This window comes from Cherax quadricarinatus, unplaced genomic scaffold (assembly GCF_038502225.1).
Source record: "Cherax quadricarinatus isolate ZL_2023a unplaced genomic scaffold, ASM3850222v1 Contig202, whole genome shotgun sequence".
NCBI lineage: Eukaryota > Metazoa > Arthropoda > Malacostraca > Decapoda > Parastacidae > Cherax > Cherax quadricarinatus.
This window is the reverse complement of record NW_027195228.1, coordinates 2,241-24,769: the sequence shown is the minus strand read 5'-3', so window position 1 is coordinate 24,769 and position 22,529 is coordinate 2,241. Positions and strand designations below refer to the sequence as shown.

The following is a 22,529-nucleotide window of genomic DNA, read 5'->3' as shown; positions in this document are numbered from 1 at the left end:
CGTCGGGTAGTGTGTTAAGAAGTTTTCGCATTAGACAACAGGAGTCCACTATAGTACTTTTAGAGGTTAGTGACGATTTGGAAGGTTATACTAAGGGGCAAATGTTGGTGACAACTGAGGGGATAAGTAATTATGCGGACTATTGGTTTAAAAGGAAATGGGAAAAAGGTAATTTGGAGATAGTTAATAAAGAAAGAGGAGGGGTGAAGGTCTTGGGGAAAGGTGGGGAGGACAGAGGGGGATTGGAGGGAATAATAAGTATGGAAGAAGTGAAAGAGGCAGTGTTCAATTTAAGTAAGGGGAAAGCACCGGGAATTGATGGGCTTTCCAATGATTTTTACAGAGTGCATTGGGAAACCATAAATGTTTGTTTGGTTCAGATATTGAATTGTATGCTGAAGGAAGGGAAATTGGGAACGTCACAGAGGACGGGTGTGGTCGTGCTTGTAAAGAAAAAAAGCGAGGGGAGAACACTGAGCACGTACAGGGCCATATCTTTAATGTGTACGGATTATAAGATTTTTGCGAAGATTTTAGGGAACAGGATGAAGAAGGTAATAGGTGGTATGGTGCACAAGGGTCAGTTGGGAATTCCGGGTCGTAGTATGAGGGATGGACATAGTCGTATTAGGGAATTTTTGCAGGGTTGTAAGGGAGGTGGAATTTTGGGCATTGATTGGGAGAATGCGTATGACGGTGTGAATAGAGAGTACATGGTTGACACTTTAAGGCTTATGGGTTTTGGGGAGGGAATAGTAAAATGGGTGAAGACCTTGTATGCAGAAGCTACGATTCAGGTGCAAATTAATGGTAGGTTGGGTAGCGTGTTGAAAATGGAGAAAGGTTTAAGACAAGGGTGTCCTATGTCTCAAATTCTGTTTGCATGTATGCAACACCCGTTTTATAGAATGGTTGAGGAAGCAACAACGTTACAGGAGGAGGGGTCGGGAATCACAGAGGTAGTTGGTTATGTAGATGACACAACAATACTGATCAATGATGTCGAAGGTTTGCGAAAGGTGGAGAGAGTAATGAGGTTTTTTGGAGAGGCGTCAGGCATGCGTGTCAACAGGGCTAAATCGAAATTATTAGAGATAGGAGATTGGGTGGGGGGTAGAATGGGGGTGGAGTTTGGATGGGATGTGACTGAACAGCTGAAAATTTGTGGGATTATCTATATGGCAGATGAGCAAGAGGCTAGACGGAGGAATTCAGAATTGGTGGGAGAGAAAGTTGTACAACGGATTAGGAACCTAAGAGCGAAGGATGTTACTCTAATGCAAAGGGCAATAATAATAAATTCATTGGTTTATAGTAAAGTGTGGAACGTGGCAGTGGTGTATCCTTTACGGGAACAGGAGATAAAGGAGATACAGAGAAGGGTGCTTCGTTATATATGGGGTTTTGGACGAGCATGGCTAAGTAAAGAGGTGGTTATGACGAATGTGCGCCGAGGGGGAGTAGGGCTTTTGATGCTAGGGCCGAGGGTCAAGGCCATGTATGTTAAACAAAAGTACGTAAGGGAGGGGGGGGTAAAAGGGGTGAGGGTTGGGAGGGTAATGAGGGATGTACGACGTTGGTGGGGAGGAAAGGACTTGATGGAATGTGAGAATATGCTAAGGGTTATGTTAGTAATAGGTGAGGTAAACAAGCTCAAGGTGGGAAGGTTAGTAGAGATGAGTAGGAAACCAGAAGTGATGCAAGGGGTGGCGGTATACCCTTTGTATGATTGGGGTACGATTTGGCATGATTTCCAGAAACTTAGATTAATGCCTAGGGTAAGGGAGTTAGTTTATAGGTTTGTAATGGGGATTTTAGCGTCAAAGCAGGCTTTGTGTGTGATGGGTTTGGTAAAGGAAGCGAAATGCGAACATTGTGAGGAATCGGAAACAGCTTTTCATGCCGTATATTTTTGTAGGGAGTTGGGGCAAGTACGGGTGTGGCTGGCTAGAGTCTTCAAGTTAATGGGTGGGGGCAATGTAGAGATCCTGCGTGCCCTAACTTTAGAGGTAAGGGGGGTGTCTGAGGTTGTAAAGAGAGCCATTCTGTACATTGTGACAGATTTCTTGTTTTATTCCTGGGGCTTGAAGGAAAAAGGCGGGGGGATTAGGGTAAGGGCTATTGCGGCAGGAATTTATCGCACGGTATGCAGAAATAAACTCATTTATGGTAACAGGTGGGAAACTGCGTTCCCGGAGGCATATAGAAATATAACGGTAAGGGGACTCAGTAATTTGGCTACTTAAGTACTAAGGGACCATTTTCCTTTTCTAGAGCGAGTTATGACCATAATGAAGGATATGTAAATGTGGTAGGATTGTCATGAGAGTTGTATGGGAGGGATGACATGTTAGATGTGGTGTAACTGGAGAGTTTTCTTGTGTGTGAATGTTTTAGTTTAACCATGTGTTGAAAGACAAGAGGTCATTGATGATCATAGTTTTAATAAGGTAAATGATCTTTGTCAGTGAGACAACTACAAGAAGGAACACTCAAAGCATTGTTAACACACTAATAATAATGTGCTATGTAACATGAGTGTGTATCTTTGTTATTTTAATAGTGTGTTTTGTTTTCTCTGTGGTAAGGTGTGGAAATGGCTATTTTGTCACCTTTATTATATTGTAATTTTTGAGCTGTTTAGTATTACGTCTTTGTGTATAAAGTTTAATATACAATATTAATGAGTGTGCAACGAATTGGATTATATGAGAATGTCTTTGTTTATAAAGTTTCATATATAATGTAAATAAGTGTGACATTCTTAGGATAATATTACCTTTTGTGTTATAAGATACTGGCTGTATTTTATGGATATAATATACCCACCTGTATGTTCAGGTGTGGGCTGTTTTTAGTTACATGTATGTTGTGTGTGCTGGTTGGCCACTTTGGAGGGGGAATTAAGCATTTACAGTTGAACGTGTTTTTCTTATGTATAAGTTTAGTGCTGGGATAAGGAATGTGAATGTAACACTTGTGGTATGCTATGGGGTTGATGGTAGGTCATTGTATTTTCAAACGGTTAATAATTGTGTTCTTTTATTTATTTATATCTTGTACTGTGTCCTTTTAAATAAAATAAAAAAAAAAAAAAAAAAAATTGTGTGTTGCTGTCCTTGGTCAGTTAGTGTCTCCCTCACTTACTTGTATTGAGTGTTGTTGACCTTGGTCAGTGAGTGTCTACCTCACTTGCTAGTATTGTGTGTTACTGACCTTCGTCAGTTAATATCTACCTCACTTACTGGTTTTGTGTGTTGTCGACCTTTGTCAGTTCCTACCTCACTGGTATTGTGTGCTGTTAACTTTGCTCAGTGAGTGTCTACCTCACTTATTGGAATTGTGTGTTGCTGACCTTAGTCAGTGAGTGTGTACCTTACTGCCATTGTGTGTTGCTGACCTATGTCAGCGAGTGGCTACCTTACTGGTATTGTGTGTTGCTGACCTTGGTTAGTGAATGTCTACTTTACTGTGTATTGTGTTTTGCTGACTTTGGTAAGTGAGAGAGTACCTTACTGGTATTGTGTGCTGCTGTTCTTTGTCAATGAGTGTCTACCTTACTGGTATTGTGTGTTACTGACCTTGGTCAGTGAGTGTCTACTTTACTGGTATTGTGTGTTGCTGGCCTTGGTCAGAGAGCGTCTGCCTTAATTGTATTGAGTGTTGCTAACCTTGGTCAGTAAGTGTCTACCACATTTTCTGGTATTGTGTGTTGCTGACCTTTGTCAATGAGTGTCTACTTTACTGGTATTGAGTGTTGATGACCTTGGTCAGTGAGTGTCTACATCACTTACTGGTATTGTGTGTTGTTGACCTTGGTTAGTGAGTGTCTACCTCATTTACTCGTATTGTGTGTGGTTGACCTTTGTCAATGAGTGTCTACTTTACTGGTATTGTGCGTTGTTGACCTTGGTCAGTGAGTGTCTACCCCACTTACTGGTATTGTGTGTTGTTGACCTTATTGAGTGAGTGTCTACCTTATTTACTGGTATTGTGTGTTGCTGACCTTGGTCAGTGATTGTCTACCTCACTTACTGGTACTGTGTGTTGCTGACCTTGGTCAGTGAGTGTCTACCCCACTTACTGGTATTGTGTGTTGTTGACCTTGGTGAGTGAGTGTCTACCTCATTTACTGGTATTGTGTGTTGCTGACCTTGGTCAGTGAGTGTCTACTTCATTTACTTGAATTGTGTGTTGTTGACCTTGATCAGTGACTGTCTACCTCACTTACTGGTATTGTGTGTTGTTGACCTTGGTCAGTGAGTGTCTACCCCACTTACTGGTATTGTGTGTTGCTGACATTGGTCAGTGAGTCTCTACCTCACTAACTGGTATTGTGTTTTGCTGACCTCGGTAAGTGAGTGCCTGCATCACTTACTGGTATTGTGTGTTACTAACCTTGGTCAGTGAGTGTCGACCCAACTTACTGGTATTTTGTGTTGCTGACCTTGGTCAGTGAGTGTATACCTCACTTACTTGTATTTCGTGTTGTTGGCGTTGGTCAGTGAGTGTCTACCCCATTTACTGGTATTGTGTGTTGTTCGCCTTGGTCAGTGAGTGTCTACCTTACTTACTGGTATTGTGTGTTGCTGACCTTGGTCAGTGAGTGTTTAACCCACTAACTGCTATTGTGTGTTCCTGACATTGGTCAGTGAGTGTCTACCTCACTTACTGATATTGTGTGTTGTTGACCTTGGTCAGTGAGTGTCTACCTCACTTACTGGTATTGTGTATTGTTGACCTTGGCCAGTGAGTGTCTACCCCACTTACTGGTATTGTGTGTTGTTGACCTTGGTGAGTGAGTGTCTACCCCACTTACTGGTATTGTGTGTTTCTGGCCTTGGTCAGTGAGTGTCTACCCCACTTACTGGTATTGTGTGCTGTTGACCTTGGTCAGTGAGTGTCTACCCCACTGACTGGTATTGTGTGTTGTTGACCATGGTCAGTGAGTGTCTACCCCACTGACTGGTATTGTGTGTAGTTGACCTTGGTCAGTGAGTGTCTACCCTACTTACTGGTATTGTGTGTTGTTGACCTTGGTCAAAGAGTGTCTACCCCACTTACTGGTATTGTGTGTTGGTGACCCTGGTCAGTGAGTGTCTACCTCACTTACTGGTATTACGTGGTTGACCTTGGTCAGTGAGTGTCTACCTAACTTACAGGTATTGTGTGTGGTTCACTTTGGTTAGTGAGTGTCTACCTCACTTTCTAGTATTGTGTGTTACTGACCTTGGTCAGTTAATGTCTACCTCACTTACTGGTTTTGTGTGTTGTCGACCTTTGTCAGTTCCTACCTCACTTACTGGAATTGTGTGTTGTTGACCTTGCTCAGTGAGTGCTTACCCCACTTACTGCTATTGTGTGTTGCTGATCCTTGTCAGTGAGTGTCTGCTTCACTTAATGGAATTGTGTGTTGCTGACCTTGGTCAGTTAGTGTCTCCCTCGCTTACTGGTATTGTGTGTTGATGACCTTGGTCATTGAGTGTCTACCTCACTTTCTAGTATTGTGTGTTACTGACCTTGGTCAGTTAATGTCTACCTCACTTACTGGTTTTGCGTGTGGTCGATCTTTGTCAGTTCCTACCTCACTTACTGGAATTGTGTGTTGTTGACCTTGCTCAGTGAGTGTCTACCTCACTTATTGGTATTGTGTGTTGCTGACCTTTGTCAGTGAGTGCCTATCTTACTGACATTGAGTGTTACTGACCTTGGTCAGTTAATGTCTACCTCACTTAATGGTTTTGTGTGTTGTCGACCTTTGTCAGTTCCTACCTCACTTACTGGAATTGTGTGATGTTGACATTGCTCAGTGAGTGCTTACCCCACTTACTGGTATTGTGTGTTGCTGATCCTGGTCAGTGAGTGTCTGCTTCACTTACTGGAATTGTGTGTTGCTGACCTTCGTCAGTTGGTGTCTCCCTCACTGGAATTGTGTGTTGTTGAACTTGCTCAGTGAGTGTCTACCTCACTTATTGGTATTGTGTGTTGCTGACCTTTGTCAGTGAGTGCCTACCTTACTGGCATTGTGTGTTGCTGACCTTGGTCAGTGAACGTCTACTTTACTGTGTATTGTGTGTTGTTGACCTTGGTCAGTGACTGTCTTCTCCACGTATTATTATTGTGTGTTGTTGACCTTGGTCAGTGAGTGTCTACCTCACTTATTGGTATTGTGTGTTGCTGACCTTAATCAGTGAGTGTCTAACCCACTTACTGGTATTGTGTGATGCTGATCCTGGTCAGTGAGTGTCTGCTTCACTTACTGGAATTGTGTGTTGCTGACCTTGGTCAGTGAGTGTCTACCTCACTACTTGATGGAGTATGTTTTTGGCCTTGGTTAGTGAGTTTCTACCCACTTTCTGGTATTGTGTGTTGTTTGCCTTCGCCAGTGAGTGTCTACCTCACTTACTGGTATCGTGTATTGTTGACCATGGTCAGTGATTGTCTACCCCACTCACTGGTATTGTGGTTTGTTGACCTTGGTCAGTGTCTACCTAACTTACTGGTAATGTGTGCTGTTGACCTTGGTCAGTGAGTGTCTACCTCACTTACTGGTATTGTTTGTTGCTGACCTTGGTCAGTGAGTGTCTACCTAACTTACTGGTATTGTTTGTTGCTGACCTTGGTCACTGAGTGTCTACCTAACTTACTGGTATTATTGTGTGTTGTTGAACTTGGTCAGTGAGTGTCTACCTCACTTACTGGTATTGTTTGTTGTTGACCTTGGTCAGTGAGTGTCTACCTAACTTACTGGTATTATTGTGTGTTGCTGACCTTGGTCAGTGAGTGTCTTCCTAACTTACTGGTAATGTGTGCTGTTGACCTTGGTCAGTGAGTGTCTACCTAACTTACTGGTATTATTGTGTGTTGTTGAACTTGGTCAGTGAGTGTCTACCTCACTTACTGGTATTGTGTGTTGCTGACATTGGTCAATGAGCGTCTACCTCACTTACTTTTATGTGTTGTTGTTTCTTGGTGAGAGAGTGCCTACCTCACTCACTTGTATTGTGAGTTGTTGGCGTTGGTCAGAGAGTGTGTACCTCTCTTACTGGTATTGTGTGTTGCTAACCTTGGTCAGTGAGTGTCTTCCCCATTTACTGGTATTGTGTGTTGCTGACCTTGGTCAGTGAGTGTCTACCTCACTTACTGATATTGTGTGTTGCTAACCTTGGTCAGTGAGTGTCTACCCCATTTACTGGTATTGTGTGTTGCTGACCTTGGTCAGTGAGTGTTTAACCCACTAACTGCTATTGTGTGTTCTTGACATTGGTCAGTGAGTGTCTACCTCACTTACTGATATTGTGTGTTGTTGACCTTGGTCTGTGAGTGTCTACCTCACTTACTGGTATTGTATGTTGTTGACCTTGGTCAGTGAGTGTCTACCTCACTTACTGGCATTGTGTGTTGCTGACCTTGGTCAGTGAATATCTGACCCACTAACTGCTATTGTGTGTTCCTGACTTTGGTCAGTGTCTCCATCACTTACTGATATTGTGTGTTGTTTACCTTTGTCAGTGAGTGTCTACCTCACTTACTGGTATTGTGTGTTGTTGACCTTGACCAGTGAGTGTCTACGTCACTTACTGATATTTTCTGTTGTTTACCTTGGTCAGTGACTGTCTACCTCACTTAGTGGTATTGTGTGTAGTTGACCTTGGTCAAAGAGTATCTACCCTAATTACTGGTATTGTGTGTTGCTGATCTTCGTCAGTGAGTGTCTACCTCACTTACTGGTATTGTGTGTTGCTAACCTTTGTCAGTGAGTGTCTTCCTCTCTTGCTGGTATTGTGTGTTGCTGACCTTGGTCAGTGAGTGTCTGTCCCACTCACTGGTATTGTGCGTTGTTGACCTTGGTCAGTGAGTGTCTACCCCACTTACTGGTATTGTGTGTTGCTGACATTGGTCAGTGAGTGTCTACTTCATTTACTGGTATTGTGTGTTGTTGACCTTGGTCAGTAAGTGTCTACCAAACTTACTGGTATTATGTGTTGTTGACCTTGGTCAGTGAGTGTCTACCTCATTCACTGGTATTGTGTGTTGCTGACCTTGGTCAGTGATTGTCTACCTCACTTACTGGTATTGTGTGTTGCTGACCTTGGTCAGTGAGTGTCTACCTCACTTACTGGTATTTTGTGTTGTTGACCTTGGTCAGTGAGAGTCTACCCAACTTACTGGTATTGTATGTTGCTGACATTGGTCATTGAGTGTCTACTTCATTTACTGGTATTGTGTGTTTTTGACCTTGGTCGGTGAGTGTCTACCTCTCTTACTGGTATTGTGTGTTGCTGACCTTGGTCAGTGAGTGTCTACCTCACTTCCTGCTATTGTGTTTTGCTGACCTTGGTAAGTGAGTGCATACCTCACTTACTGGTATTGTGTGTTACTGACCTTGGCCACAGAGTGTCTACCCCACTTACTGGTATTGTGTGCTGTTGACCATGGTCAGTGAGTGTCTACCCACTTACTGGCATTGTGTGTTGTTCACCTTGGTCTTGGTCAGTGAGTGTCTACCTCACTGACCGGTATTGTGTGTTGTTGACCTTGGTCAGTGAGTGCCTACCTCACTTACTGGTATTGTGTGTCGTTGAACTTGGTCAGTGAGTGTCTACCTCACTTACTGGTATTGTTTGTTACTGACATTGGTCAGTAAGTGTCTACCCCACTTACTGGTATTGTGTGTTGCTGACATTGGTCAGTGAGTGTCTACCCCACTTACTGGTATTGTGTGTTGTTGACCTTGGCCACTTAGTGTCTACCTCACTTTTTGATATAGTATGTTTTTGGCCTTTGTCAGTGAGTGTCTACCCACTTACTGGTATTGTGTGTTGTTGGCCTTGGCCAGTGAGTGTATACCTCAGTTGCTGGTATCGTGTGTTGTTGACCTTGATCAGTGAGTGAATACCACACTTACTGGCATTGTGTGTTGTTGGCGTTGGTCAGTGAGTGTCTTCCTCACTTAATGGTATTGTGTGTTGCTGACCTTGGTCAGTGAGTGTCTACCCCACTCACTGGTATTGTGTGTTGCTGACCTTGGTCAGTGAGTGTTTACCTAACGTACTGGTATTGAGTGTTGTTCAACTTGGTAAGTGAGTGTCTACCTCGCTTACTGGAATTGTGTGTTGTTGGCGTTGGTCAGTGAGTGTGTACCTCACTTACTTTTATTGTGTGTTGCTAATCTTGGTCAGTGAGTGTCTACCACATTTGCTGGTATTGTGTGTTGTTCGTTTAGGTCAGTGAGTGTCTGCCTTACTTGCTGGTATTGTGTGTTGTTGACCTTGGTCAGCGAGTGTCTACCTCACTTACTGGTATTGTGTGTTGCTGACCTTGGTCAGTGAATATCTGACCCACTAAATGCTATTGTGTGTTCCTGACTTTGGTCAGTGAGCGTCTACATCACTTACTGATATTGTGTGTTGTTTACCTTTGTCAGTGAGTGTCTACCTCACTTACTGGTATTGTGTGTTGTTGACCTTGACCAGTGAGTGTCTACGTCACTTACTGATATTGTCTGTTGTTTACCTTCGTCAGTGATTGTCTACCTCACTTACTGGTATTGTGTGTAGTTGACCTTGGTCAAAGAGTATCTACCCTAATTACTGGTATTGTGTGTTGCTGATCTTCGTCAGTGAGTGTCTACCTCACTTACTGGTATTGTGTGTTGCTAACCTTTGTCAGTGAGTGTCTTCCTCTCTTGCTGGTATTGTGTGTTGCTGACCTTGGTCAGTGAGTGTCTATCCCACTCACTGGTATTGTGCGTTGTTGACCTTGGTCAGAGAGTGTCTTCCTAACTTACAGGTACTGTGTGTTGTTGAACTTGGTCATTGAGTGTCTACCTCATTTACTGGTATTGTGCGTTGTTGACCTTGGTCAGTGAGTGTCTACCCCACTTACTGGTATTGTGTGTTGCTGACATTGGTCAGTGAGTGTCTACTTCATTTACTGGTATTGTGTGTTGTTGACCTTGGTCAGTAAGTGTCTACCAAACTTACTGGTATTTTGTGTTGTTGACCTTGGTCAGTGAGTGTCTACCTCATTTACTGGTATTGTGTGTTGCTGACCTTGGTCAGTGAGTGTCTACCTCACTTACTGGTATTTTGTGTTGTTGACCTTGGTCAGTGAGTGTCTATCCCACTTACTGGAATTGTTTGTTGCGGAACTTGGTCAGTGAGAGTCTACCCCACTTACTGGTTTTGTGTGTTCCTGACATTGGTCATTGAGTGTCTACTTCATTTACTGGTATTGTGTGTTTTTGACCTTGGTCAGTGAGTGTCTAACTCTCTTACTGGTGTTGTGTGTTGCTGACCTTGGTCAGTGAGTGTCTACCTCACTAACTGGTATTGTGTTTTGCTGACCTTGGTAAGTGAGTGCCTACCTCTCTTACTGGTATAGTGTGTTAGTGACCTTGGCCACAGAGTGTCTACCCCACTTACTGGTATTGTGTGCTGTTGACCATGGTCAGTGAGTGTCTACCCACTTACTGGTATTGTGTGTTGCTCACCTTGGTCTTGATCAGTGAGTGTCTACCTCACTGACTGGTATTGGGTGTTGTTGACCTTGGTCAGTGATTGTCTACCTCACTTACTGGTATTGTGTGTAGTTGACCTTGGTCAAAGAGTGTCTACCCTAATTATTGGTATTGTGTTGCTGACCTTCGTCAGTGAGTGTCTACCTCACTTACTGGGAATGTGTGCTGCTAACCCTTGTCAGTGAGTGTCTACCCCACTTACTGGTATTGTGTGTTGTTGACCCTGGTCAGTGAGTGTCTACCTCACTTACTGTTATTATATGGTTGACCTTGGTCAGTGAGTGTCTACCTCACTTACTGGTATTGTGTGTTGTTGACCTTGGTCAGTGAGTGCCTACCCCACTTTCTGGTATTGTGTGTTGCTGATCCTGGTCAGTGAGTGTCTGCTTCACTTAATGGAATTATGTTGCTGACCTTCGTCAGTTAGTGTCTCCCTCACTTACTTGTATTGTGTGTTGTTGACCTTGGTCAGTGAGTGTCTACCTCACTTTCTAGTATTGTGTGTTAGTGACCTTGGTCAGTTAATGTCTACCTCACTTACTGGTTTTGAGTGTTGTCCACCTTTGTCAGTTCCTACCTCACTTACTAGAATTGTGTGTTGTTGACCTTGCTCAGTGAGTGTCTACCTAACTTATTGGTATTGTGTGTTGCTGACCTTAGTCAGTGAATGTGTACCTTACTAGCATTGTGTGATGCTGACCTTTGTCAGTGAGTGCTTACCTTACTGGCATTGTGTGTTGCTGACCTTGGTCAGTGAATGTCTACTTTACTGTGTATTGTGTGTTGCTGAGTTTGGTAAGTGAGTGTGTACCATACTGGTATTGAGTGCTACTGACCTTTGTCAATGAGTGTCTAACTCGCTGGTATTGTGAGTTGCTGACCTTGTTCAGTGAGTGTCTACTTTACTGGTATTATGTGTTGCTGGCCTTGGTCAGTGAGCGTCTGCGTTACTGGTATTGTGTGTTGCAGACCTTGCCAGTGATTGTCTACCCCACTCACTTGTATTGTGTGTTGTTGACCTTAGTCAGTGAGTGTCTACCTCACTTACTGGTACTGTGTGTCGTTGAACTTGGTCAGTGAGTGTCTACCGTACTTACTGGTATTGTTTGTTACTGACATTGGTCAGTAAGTGTCTAACCAACTTACTGGTATTGTGTGTTGCTGACATTGGTCAGTGAGTGTCTATTTCACTTACTGGTATTGTGTGTTGTTGGCCTTGGTCAGTGAGTGTCTATTTCACTTACTGGTATTGTGTGTTGTTGGCGTTGGTCAGTGAGTGTGTACCTCACTTACTGATATTGTGTGTTGCTAACCTTGGTCATTAAGGGTCTACCCCATTTACTGTTATTGCGTGTTGTTCGCCTTGGTCAGTGAATGTCTACCTTACTTACTGGTATTTTGTGTTGTTGACCTTGGTCAGTGAGTGTCTAACCCACTAACTGCTATTGTGTGTTCCTAACGTTGGTCAGTGAGTGTCTACTTCACTTTCTAATATTGTGTGTTGTTTACCTTGGTCAGTGAGTGTCTACCTCACTTACTGGTATTGTGTGTTGTTGACCTTAGCCAGTGAGTGTCTACCCCACTTACTGGTATTGTGTGTTGTTGACCTTGGTCTTTGAGTGTCTACCCCACTTACTGGTATTGTGTGTTTCTGGCTTTGGTCAGTGAGGGTCTACCCCACTTTCTGGTATTGTGTGTTGTTGGCCTTGGTCAGTGAGTGTCTACACCACTGACTGGTATTGTGTGTTGTTGACCTTGGTCAGTGAGTGCCAATCTCACTTACTGGTATTGTGTGTAGTTGACCTTGGTCAGTGAGTGCCAATCTCACTTACTGGTATTGTGTGTTGTTGACCTTGGTCAGTGAGTGCCAATCTCACTTACTGGTATTGTGTGTTGTTGACCTTGGTCAGTGAGTGTCTTCCTCACTTACTGGCATTGTGTGTAGGTGACCTTGGTCAAAGAGTGTCTACCCTACTTACTGCTATTGTATGTTGCTGACCTTCGTCAGTGTCTACCTCACTTACTGGTATTGTGTGTTGCTGACCTTTCTCAGTGAGTGTCTACTCCACTTACTGGTATTGTTTGTTGCTGACCCTGGTCAGTGAGTGTCTACCTCACTTACTGGTGTTATGTCGTTGTCCATGGTCAGTGAGTGTCTACCTCACATACTGGTATTGTGTGTTGTCGACCTTGGTCAGTGAGTGCCTACCCCACTTACTGCTATTGTGTGTTGCTGATCCTGGTCAGTGAGTGCCTGCTTCACTTATTGGAAATGTGTATTGCTGACCTTCGTCAGTTAGTGTCTCCCTCACTTAGTGGTATTGTGTGTTGTTGACCTTGGTCAGTGAGTGTCTAAATCACTTTCTAGTAATGTGTGTTACTGACCTTGGTCAGTTAATGTCTACCTCACTTACTGGTTTTGTGTGTTGTCGACCTTTGTCAGTTCCTACATCACTTACTGGAATTGTGTGTTGTTGACCTTGCTCATTGAGTGTCTACTTCACTTATTGGTATTGTGTGTTGCTGACCTTAGTCAGTGAGTGTGTACCTTGCTGGCATTGTGTGTTGCTGACCTTTGTCTGTGAGTGCCTACCTTACTGGCATTGTGTGTTGCTGACCTTGGTCAGTGAATGTCTACTTTACTGAGTATTGTGTGTTGCTGACTTTAGTAAGTGAGTGTGTACCTTACTGGTATTGAGTGCTGCTGACCTTTGTCAGTGAGTGTCTACCTTACTGGTATTGTGTGTTGCTGACCTGGGTCAGTGAGTGTCTACTTTTCTGGTATTGTGTGTTGCTGGCCTTGGTCACTAAGCGTCTGCCTTACTGGTATTGTGTGTTGCTGACCTTCGTCATGAAGTGTCTACCACATTTACTAGTATTGTGTGTTGTTGACCTTTGTCAATGAGTGTCTATATTACTGGTATTGTGAGTTGGTGACCTTGGTCAATGAGTTTCTACCTCACTTACAGGTATTGTGTGTAGTTGGCCTTAGTCATTAAGTGTCTATTAAACTTACTGGTATTGCGTGTTGCTGACCTTTGTCAATGAGTGTCTACCCCACTTACTGGTATTGTATGTTGCTGACATTGGTCAGTGAGTGTCTACCTCATTTACTGGTATTGTATTTGCTGACATTGGTCAGTGAGTGTCTACTTCATTTACTGGTATTGTGTGTTTTTCACCTTGGTCAGTGAGTGTCTACCCCACTTACTGGTATTGTGTGTTGCTGACCTTGGTCAGTGAGTGTCTACCCCACTTACTGGAATTGTTTGTTGCTGACCTTCGTCAGTGAGTGTCTACCCCACTTAGTGATATTTTGTGTTGTTGACCTTGGTCAGTGAGTGTCTACCTCATTTATTGGTATTGTGTGTTGCTGACCTTGGTCAGTGAGTGTCTACCCCACTTACTGGAATTGTTTATTGCTGACCTTGGTCAGTGAGTGTCTACCCCACTTAGTGATATTTTGTGTTGTTGACCTTGGTCAGTGAGTGTCTACCTCACTAACTGGTATTTTGTGTTTTTGACCTTGGTCAGTGAGTGTCTACCCCACTTACTGGAATTGTTTGTTGCTGACCTTGGTCAGTGAGTGTCTACCCCACTTACTGGTATTGTGTGTTGCTGACAATGGTCAGTGAGTGTCTACTTCATTTACTGGTATAATGTGTTGTTGACCTTGGTCGGTGAGTGTCTACCTCTCTTACTGGTATTGTGTGTTGCTGACCTTGGTCAGTGAGTGTCTACCTCACTAACTGGTATTTTGTTTTGCTGGCCTTAGTAAGTGAGTGTTTACCTTACTTATTGGTATTGTGTGTTACTGACCTTGGCCATTGAGTGTCGACCCCACTTTCTGGTATTGTGTGTTGCTGACCTTCGTCAGTGAGTGTCTACCCCACTTACTGGTATTGTGTGTTGCTGACATTATTCTGTGAGTGTCTACCTCACTTACTGGTATTGTGTGTTGTTGACCTTGGTCAGTGAGTGTCTTCCCCACTTACTGGTATTGTGTGTTGTTGACCTTGGTCAGTGAGTGTCTACCTCACTTACTGGTATTGTGTGTTGTTGACCTTGGACAATGAGTTTCTACCCCACTTACTGGTATTGTGTGTTGCTGACATTGGTCAGTGAGTGTCTACCTCACTTACTGGTATTGTGTGTTGTTGACCTTGGACAATGAGTTTCTACCCCACTTACTGGTATTGTGTGTTGTTGACCTTGGTCAGTGAGTGTCTACTTTACTGGTATTGTGTGTTGCCGACCTTGGTCAGTGAGTGTGTACTTAACTGGTATTGTGTGTTGCCGACCTTGGTCAGTGTGTACTTAACTGGTATTGTGTGTTGCTGACCTTGGTCAGTGAGTCTCTGCTTTACTTGCATTGTGTATTGACGACCTTGGTCAGTGAGTGTCTACCTCACTGGTATTGTTTGTTGCTGACCTTGGTCAGTGAGTGCCTACCCTACTTACTGGTATTGTGTGTTGTTGACCATGGTGAATGAGTGCCTACCCCACTTACTGGTATTGTGTGCTGTTGACCTCGGTCAGTGAGTGTCTATCTCACACACTGGTATTGGGTGTTGTTGACCTTCGCCAGTGAGTGTCTACCTCACTTACTGGTATTGTGTGTTGCTGACCTTGGTCAGTGAGTGTGTACCTCACTTACTGGTATTGTGTGTTGTTGACCTTGGTCAGCGAGTTTCTACGTCACTTACTGGTATTGTGTGATGCTGACCTTCCTCAGTTATTGTTTACCTTTCTGGTTTTGCGTGTTGCTGACCTTGGTCAGTTATTGTCTACCTTACTGGTATTGTGTGTTGCTGACCTTGGTCACTGAGTGTCAAACTTACTGGTATTGTGTGTTGCTGACCTTGGTCAGTGAGAGTCTACTCAACTTACTGGTATTATGTGTTGCTTACCTTGGTCAGTGAGTGTCTACTTTACTGGTATTTTGTGTTGCTGACCTTTGTCAGTAAGTGTCAACCTCTCTTACTGGTATTGTGTATTGCTGACCTTGGTCAGTGAGTGTCTACCCCACTTACTGGTATTGTGTATTGTTGGCCTTGGTCAGTGAGTGTCTTCCCCACTTACTGGTATTGTGTTGCTGACCTTGGTCAGTGAGTGTCTACCTCACTTACTGGTACTGTGTATTGTTGGCCTTGGTCAGTGCGTGTCTTACCCACTTTCTGGTATTGTGGGTTGCTGACCTTGGACTGTGAGTGTCTACCCCACTTACTGGTATTGTGTGTTGTTGACCTTGGTCAGTGAGTGTCTACCCCACTTACTGGTATTGTGTGTTGGTGACCTTGGTCAGTGAGTGTCTACCCCCCTTACTGGTATTGTGTGTTGTAGACGTTGGTCAGTAAGTGTCTACCTCACTTACTGGTATTGTGTGTTTTTGACCTTGGTAAGTGAGTGTCTACCCCACTTACTGGTATTGTGTGTTGTTGGGCTTGGTCAGTGAGTGTCTTCCCCACTTACTGGTATTGTGTGTTCCTGGCCTTGGTCATTTAGTGTCTTCCCCACTTACTGGTATTGTGTGTTGTTGACCTTGGTCAGTGATTGTCTACCCAACTTAATGGTATTGAGTGGTGTTGGCCTTGGTCAGTGAGTGTCTACCTCACTTACTGGTATTGTGTGTTGTTGACCTTGGTCAGTGAGTGTCTACCTCACTTACTGGTATTGTGTGTTGCTTACCTTGGCCGGTGAGTGTCTACGTCGCTTACTGGTATTGTGTGTTGCTGATCTTGGTCAGTGCAAGTCTACGTCACTTACTGGTATTGTGTGTTTCTGAGTTTGGTCAGTGAGTGTCTACCCCACTTACTGGTATTGTGTGTTGCTGACCTTGGTCAGTGAGTGTCTACCCCAATTACTGGTATTGTGTGTTGCTGACATTGGTCACTGAGTGTCTACCTCACTTACCAGTATTTTGTGTTGTTGATCTTGGTCAGTGAGTGTGTATCTCACTTACTGGTATTGTGTGTTGTTGACCTTGGTCAGTGAGTGTCTATCTCACTTACTGGTATTGTGTGTTGTTGACCTTTGTCAGTGAGTGTGTTCCTCACTTACTGGTATCGTGTGTTGTTGACCTTGGTCAGTGAGTGTCTACCCCACTTACTGGTATTGTGTGTTGTTGACCTTGGTCAGTGAGTGTCTACCCCACTTACTGGTATTGTGTGTTGTTGACCTTGGTCAGTGAGTGTCTACCCCACTTACTGGTATTGTGTGTTGTTGACCTTGGTCAGTGAGTGTCTACCCCACTTACTCCTATTGTGTGTTGTTGGCCTTGGTCAGTGAGTGTCTACTCCACTTACTGGCATTGTGTGCTGTTTTCCATGGTCAGTGAGTGTCTACCTCACTTACTCCTATTGTGTGTTGTTGACCTTGGTCAGTGAGTGTCTACCCTACTTACTCCTATTGTGTGTTTTTGGCCTTGGTCAGTGAGTGTTTACTCCACTTACTGGCATTATGTGTTGTTTTCTTTGGTCAGTGAGTGTCTACCTCACTTACTGGTATTTTGTGTTGTTGACCTTGGTCAATGAGTGTCTACCTCACTTACTGGTATTGTGTGTTGTTGACCTTGGTCAGTGAGTGTCTACCTCACTTACTGGTATTGTGTGTTGCTAACCTTGGTCAGTGAGTGTCTTCCCCACTTACTGTTAAAGAGTTAGGAAATTCGATGAAAAGGAAAATACAGAGAGAAGAAAGAAGTGAACATAAAGGACCACATCATTTTTCCCACTACATGTTTTTCATGTTTTTCTTCCCCTTCCTCAGGTTTGGACGCAAAATTGTATTTGTGGTTTCCCAGGTGGTAATGACGACGGCTTCTTTAGTTCTGTGTGGAGTGTATAACTTTCCCACAGTCCTGGCTCTCCGTTTCATCATTGGGTGCACCGACCTCCTCACTCACTACGTCCTGGGTAAGTCTCTTCACTACATCCTGAGTTTCCTTACTATGCTCTTATTTAAGAATTAATCTAAGTCTGCTCGAAATGCCTTGCCATGCTAGGTGTCCTAGTGGCCTCCTCTGTAATTAGTATTTTATAACATGTAAACCACACAATACCCAAAACCTGTTAACCCCACATTGTAACCCTTATAGAGAATAAACTTGAATTGAATTGAATTGATTTAGTAAATCTCCTCATTACGTCCTGGGCAAGTTTGTTCGCTGTTTTCTGAGTAAGTCCTGGGTGTCTTCTCACTATGTTCTGAGTAAGTCCTAAGTGCGTCTTCTCACTATGTTCTTAGTAAGTCCTGGGTGCGTCTTCTCACTATGTTCTGAGTAAGTCCTAAGTGCGTCTTCTCACTATGTTCTAAGTAAGTCCTGGGTGCGTCTTCTCACTATGTTCTGAGTAAGTCCTCGGTGCCTCTTCTCATTATGTTCTGAGTAAGTCCTAGGTGCGTCTTCTCACTATGTTCTTAGTAAGTCCTGGGTGCGTCTTCTCACTATGTTCTGAGTAATTCCTTGGTGTGTCTTCTCACTATGTTCTGAGTATGTCCTAGGTGCGTCTTCTCACTATGTTCTGAGCAAGTCCTGAGTGCGTCTTCTCACTATGTTTCGAGTAAGTCCTGAGTGCGTCTTCTGTGTTCTGAGTAAGTCTTGGGTGCGTCTTCTCATTATGTTCTGAGTAAGTCCTGGGTACGTCTTAACATAAGAACATAAGAACATAAGAAAGGAGGAACACTGCAGCAGGCCTGTTCGCCCATACTAGGCAGGTCCTTTACAATTCATCCCACTAACAAACATTTGACCAACCCAATTTTCAATGCTACCCAAGAAATAAGCTCTGATGTGCAAGTCCCACTCAAATCCAACCCCTCCCACTCATGTACTTATCCAACCTAAATTTGAAACTACCCAAAGTCCTAGCCTCAATAACCCAACTAGGTAGACTGTTCCACTCATCAACTACCCTATTTCCAAACCAATACTTTCCTATGTCCTTTCTAAATCTAAACTTATCTAATTTAAATCCATTACTGCGGGTTCTCTCTTGGAGAGATATCCTCAAGACCTTGTTAATATCCCCTTTATTAATACCTATCTTCCACTTATACACTTCGATCAGGTCTCCCCTCATTCTTCGTCTAACAAGTGAATGTAACTTAAGAGTCTTCAATCTTTCTTCATAAGGAAGATTTCTAATGCTATGTATTAATTTAGTCATCCTATGCTGAATGTTTTCTAACGAATTTATGTCCATTCTGTAATATGGAGACCAGAATTGAGCTGCATAATCTAGGTGAGGCCTTACTAATGATGTATAAAGCTGCATTATGACCTCTGGACTTCTGTTGCTTACATTTCTTGATATAAATCCCAGTAATCTATTTGCCTTATTACGTACGCTTAGGGATTGCTGTCTTGGTTTAAGGTTGCTGCTTACCATAACCCCCAAGTCCTTTTCGCAATCTGTATGGCTAAGTTCTACATTATTTAACTTATAAGTGCTAGGGTTATGGACACTTCCGAGCTTCAGAACCTTGCATTTATCTACATTGAACTGCATCTGCCACTTTTCTGACCAAGAGTAGAGTTTGTCTAAATCCTCCTGAAGTTCCCTAACATCTACGTTTGAATCAATTATCCTACCTATCTTCGTGTCATCGGCGAATTTGCTCATATCACTAGCAATTCCTTCATCAAGATCATTGATATATATTATAAACAACAACGGGCCCAAGACTGATCCCTGTGGAACGCCACTTGTTACTGATCCCCACTCGGATTTAACCCCATTTATGGATACTCTCTGCTTCCTGTCTGTGAGCCATGATTCGATCCACGAGAGCACTCTTCCCCCAATGCCATGAGCTGCTACTTTCTTCAACAGTCTTTGGTGCGGAACTCTATCAAATGCCTTACTAAAATCTAAGTAAATAATATCAAATTCTTTATCGTGGTCAACAGCCTCAAAAGCTTTACGGAAAAAAGTTAATAAATTAGTTAGACAAGACCGGCCTCTTGTGAATCCATGCTGAGTATCATTAATCAAGCTATGCTTATCGAGATGGCTTCTTATAATTTGAGCTATAATTGACTCTAGTAATTTGCCTACAATTGAAGTCAGGCTTATTGGGCGGTAATTTGACGGTAACGACTTGTCCCCTGTTTTAAAAATAGGAATTACATTAGCCATCTTCCACATATCAGACACTACACCTGTTTGAAGAGATAAATTAAAAATATTAGTTAATTGTTCACAGACTTCCATTTTGCATTCCTTTAGAACCCTTGAAAAAACCTCATCAGGACCCGGTGACTTATTTTGCTTCAGTCGGTCTATCTGCTTCACAACCATTTCACTAGTGACTATGATGTTACATAATTTATCTTCTTCTGGCCCACTATAAAAATTAATTACCGGAACACTACTAGTGTCTTCCTGTGTAAAAACCGAGAGAAAATAATTATTTAAAATCGAGCACATTTCATTCTCTTTGTCAGTAAGATGCCCATAGTTATTTTTAAGGGGACCTATCTTATCTCTGACTTTTGTTCTATATACCTGGAAAAAACTTTTTGGGTTAGTTTTAGAATCCCTAGCAACTTTAATTTCAATATACTGATTCATAAGATGACCCTCGCCTCTTTTGATACGCCTATAAATTCCTTTCTTATGCCCTAGTAGATATTTCAGCCTATTATTCATCCATTTTGGGTCATTTCTATTTGATCTAATTTCTTTATAAGGGATAAATGTTCTTTGAGCAGCATGTATTGTGTTCAGAAAACTGTCATATTGATAGCTCTCTTCGTTACCCCAGTCAACAGATGATAAGTGTTCTCTAAGCCCATCGTAAGCTGCTAAGCGAAAATCTGGGACTGTTACTGAGTTATCCCTACTATCATACTTCCATTCAATTCTAAATGTAATTGATTTGTGGTCGCTAGCACCCAGTTCTTCTGAAACTTCTAAATTATTAACAAGGGATTCATTGTTTGCCAGAACTAAGTCAAGCAGGTTATTACCCCTTGTAGGTTCTGTCACAAACTGCTTCAGAAAACAATCCTGAACTACTTCTAAGAAGTCGTATGATTCTAAATTCCCAGTCAAGAAATTCCAATCAATATGACTAAAGTTAAAGTCTCCTAGAATTACTACATTATCGTGCCTTGTGGCCCTAACAATTTCCTCCCATAGTAGTCTTCCCTGTTCTGAGTAAGTCCTGAGTGCGTCTTCTCACTATGTTCTGAGTAAGTCAACTGGGACCTCTTCTATGGCAGAAATGACATGTATGCCAGGGATGGGGTTCACTTATCTAGGTGTGGGGTGGGAGCACTGGCCAACGCAGTGGAGGGAGCTGTTAGGTCTTTTAACTTGGAATAGTTAGTGGTATGGGTTTTTACGGGAAAACACTATACCCTGTGGAGGCTGTGACAAGATTTACGTTGGTGAAACAGCAAGAAACCTCGACACCCGCCTCAATGATCACATTTACGCATGTAGGAACGATAACTTGAACAACGCCTGTGTACAACACCGTAATTCCACCAATCATCTCATGAAATTCAGAGACGCCCAATTAGTGATCATAGAAACTAATTTCCGCAGACGCAAGTGCCTCGAATCAGCACTGATCGCTGTTTCGAATACAATTAAACAAAACAACGGCAGCTTCACCATCTCTGAAGTCTTAGCAAGAATCCTCCTGTAAGCAGTAAACCCTGCCATCACATAGTCTCTCCTGTTATACTACACAAAGCACATTACAGAGAGTGAACACTGAAACAACCTGCCTCTTTCCAGTCTATATTTGTCCAACCTATTTTTATGTTACCCAAGTAATAGCTTTTATATTCTTTTACTCATGTACGAAATAATTGCTCTACCATATTGTATTACTTTTGTCACTACTACTACTATTACTACCACTAGTGAACATCGAAATGGTACCTCACTAGTATTGCACCTCACTCTGAGCCTTTACATACCCTCTGTGTCCAGAGGGTATGTAATCAGTCCCTCAACCTCTGTATATAGTCCTACTGTCTTCAAGTTATGTCCTAGAATTTGTATTGATAAAGCAACTGGATGGCGAAACGTCTACATTCTTCTTCGAGGAACTGCGGACTGGAAATTCTGTAGGCTCTCAGAAAGAAGCCAATAACTACCCCTCTTTTAGTTCTTGTGTCATGGTGAGAGAAGAAATGTAGAAGATTATTCTTGTAGGTAGGCTTCCGGTAGACTTTAAAAGAAAGTTTGTTTTCCCCTGTGCGTAAGAGAACGTCGAGAAAAGGTAACAAGAATGATCTACATTTCTTCTCTCACCATGACACAAGAACTAAAAGAGGGGTAGTTATTGGCTTCTTTCTGAGAGCCTACAGAATTTCCAGTCCGCAGTTCCTCGAAGAAGAATGTACATACATCACCAACTCTTTTAGTTCACTACACTTTCCCCTACACTTCATACGTGACTGCAGGAAACGGGCAACACGTATCCTCAGCAAGACCAACACCTATCAAATTGAAGAAAAGCCTCCAAGTTACATCGTTTTACCGGTCAGCAACGTTGCCACTAATGTTTCAAAAATGTTTGACAGAAAACTGGCTAAAATATCTACCAGCTCTTCAACTACTATTAGGAACCTGATACAAAAACCCAAGCATGATTCTGGCACAAGTGCAGGAATCTACACTATACCATGTGGGGGGTGTGACAAAGTATATGTAGGGGAAACAGCCAGAACTCTGGACATTAGGATAGCAGAACACAAAAATGCTTGCAGAAATGATGACCGCAAAAACGCATGCGTTCAACATAGAGACGATGTTGGACACCTCATGAAATTCAATGAAGCTAAACTAGTTATTAAAGAAGACGACTTAAGACGGAGAAAATGCATTGAAGCCGCACTAATTTCTGCCAGTAACACTATAAAGCAAAAATCCGGTAGTTACAGTATTTCAAAATTACTAAGCAAGAGGATATTACCCATCCTGGGAACTGGTGTTACTTGATGCCAGCAGGTCCCTCTCTTGCCTCACCTCCTTGGTTCCATTACTAC

At 42.9% G+C, this 22,529-nt stretch overlaps 1 protein-coding gene across 1 annotated transcript in view; it reads left to right on the top strand.

Annotated features, from left to right (window-relative positions):
- Positions 1-17,436, top strand: part of LOC128691020 (organic cation transporter protein-like) — a gene marked incomplete at its 3' end in the record, with an annotated part of 170,769 nt that extends 153,333 nt beyond the window's left edge. The window contains exon 7 of the mRNA XM_070080182.1: positions 17,291-17,436. Within this exon, the coding sequence (XP_069936283.1) occupies positions 17,291-17,436 (146 nt within the window). The remainder of the gene's footprint in view (positions 1-17,290) is intronic.
- Positions 17,437-22,529: the final 5,093 nt, after the last annotated feature.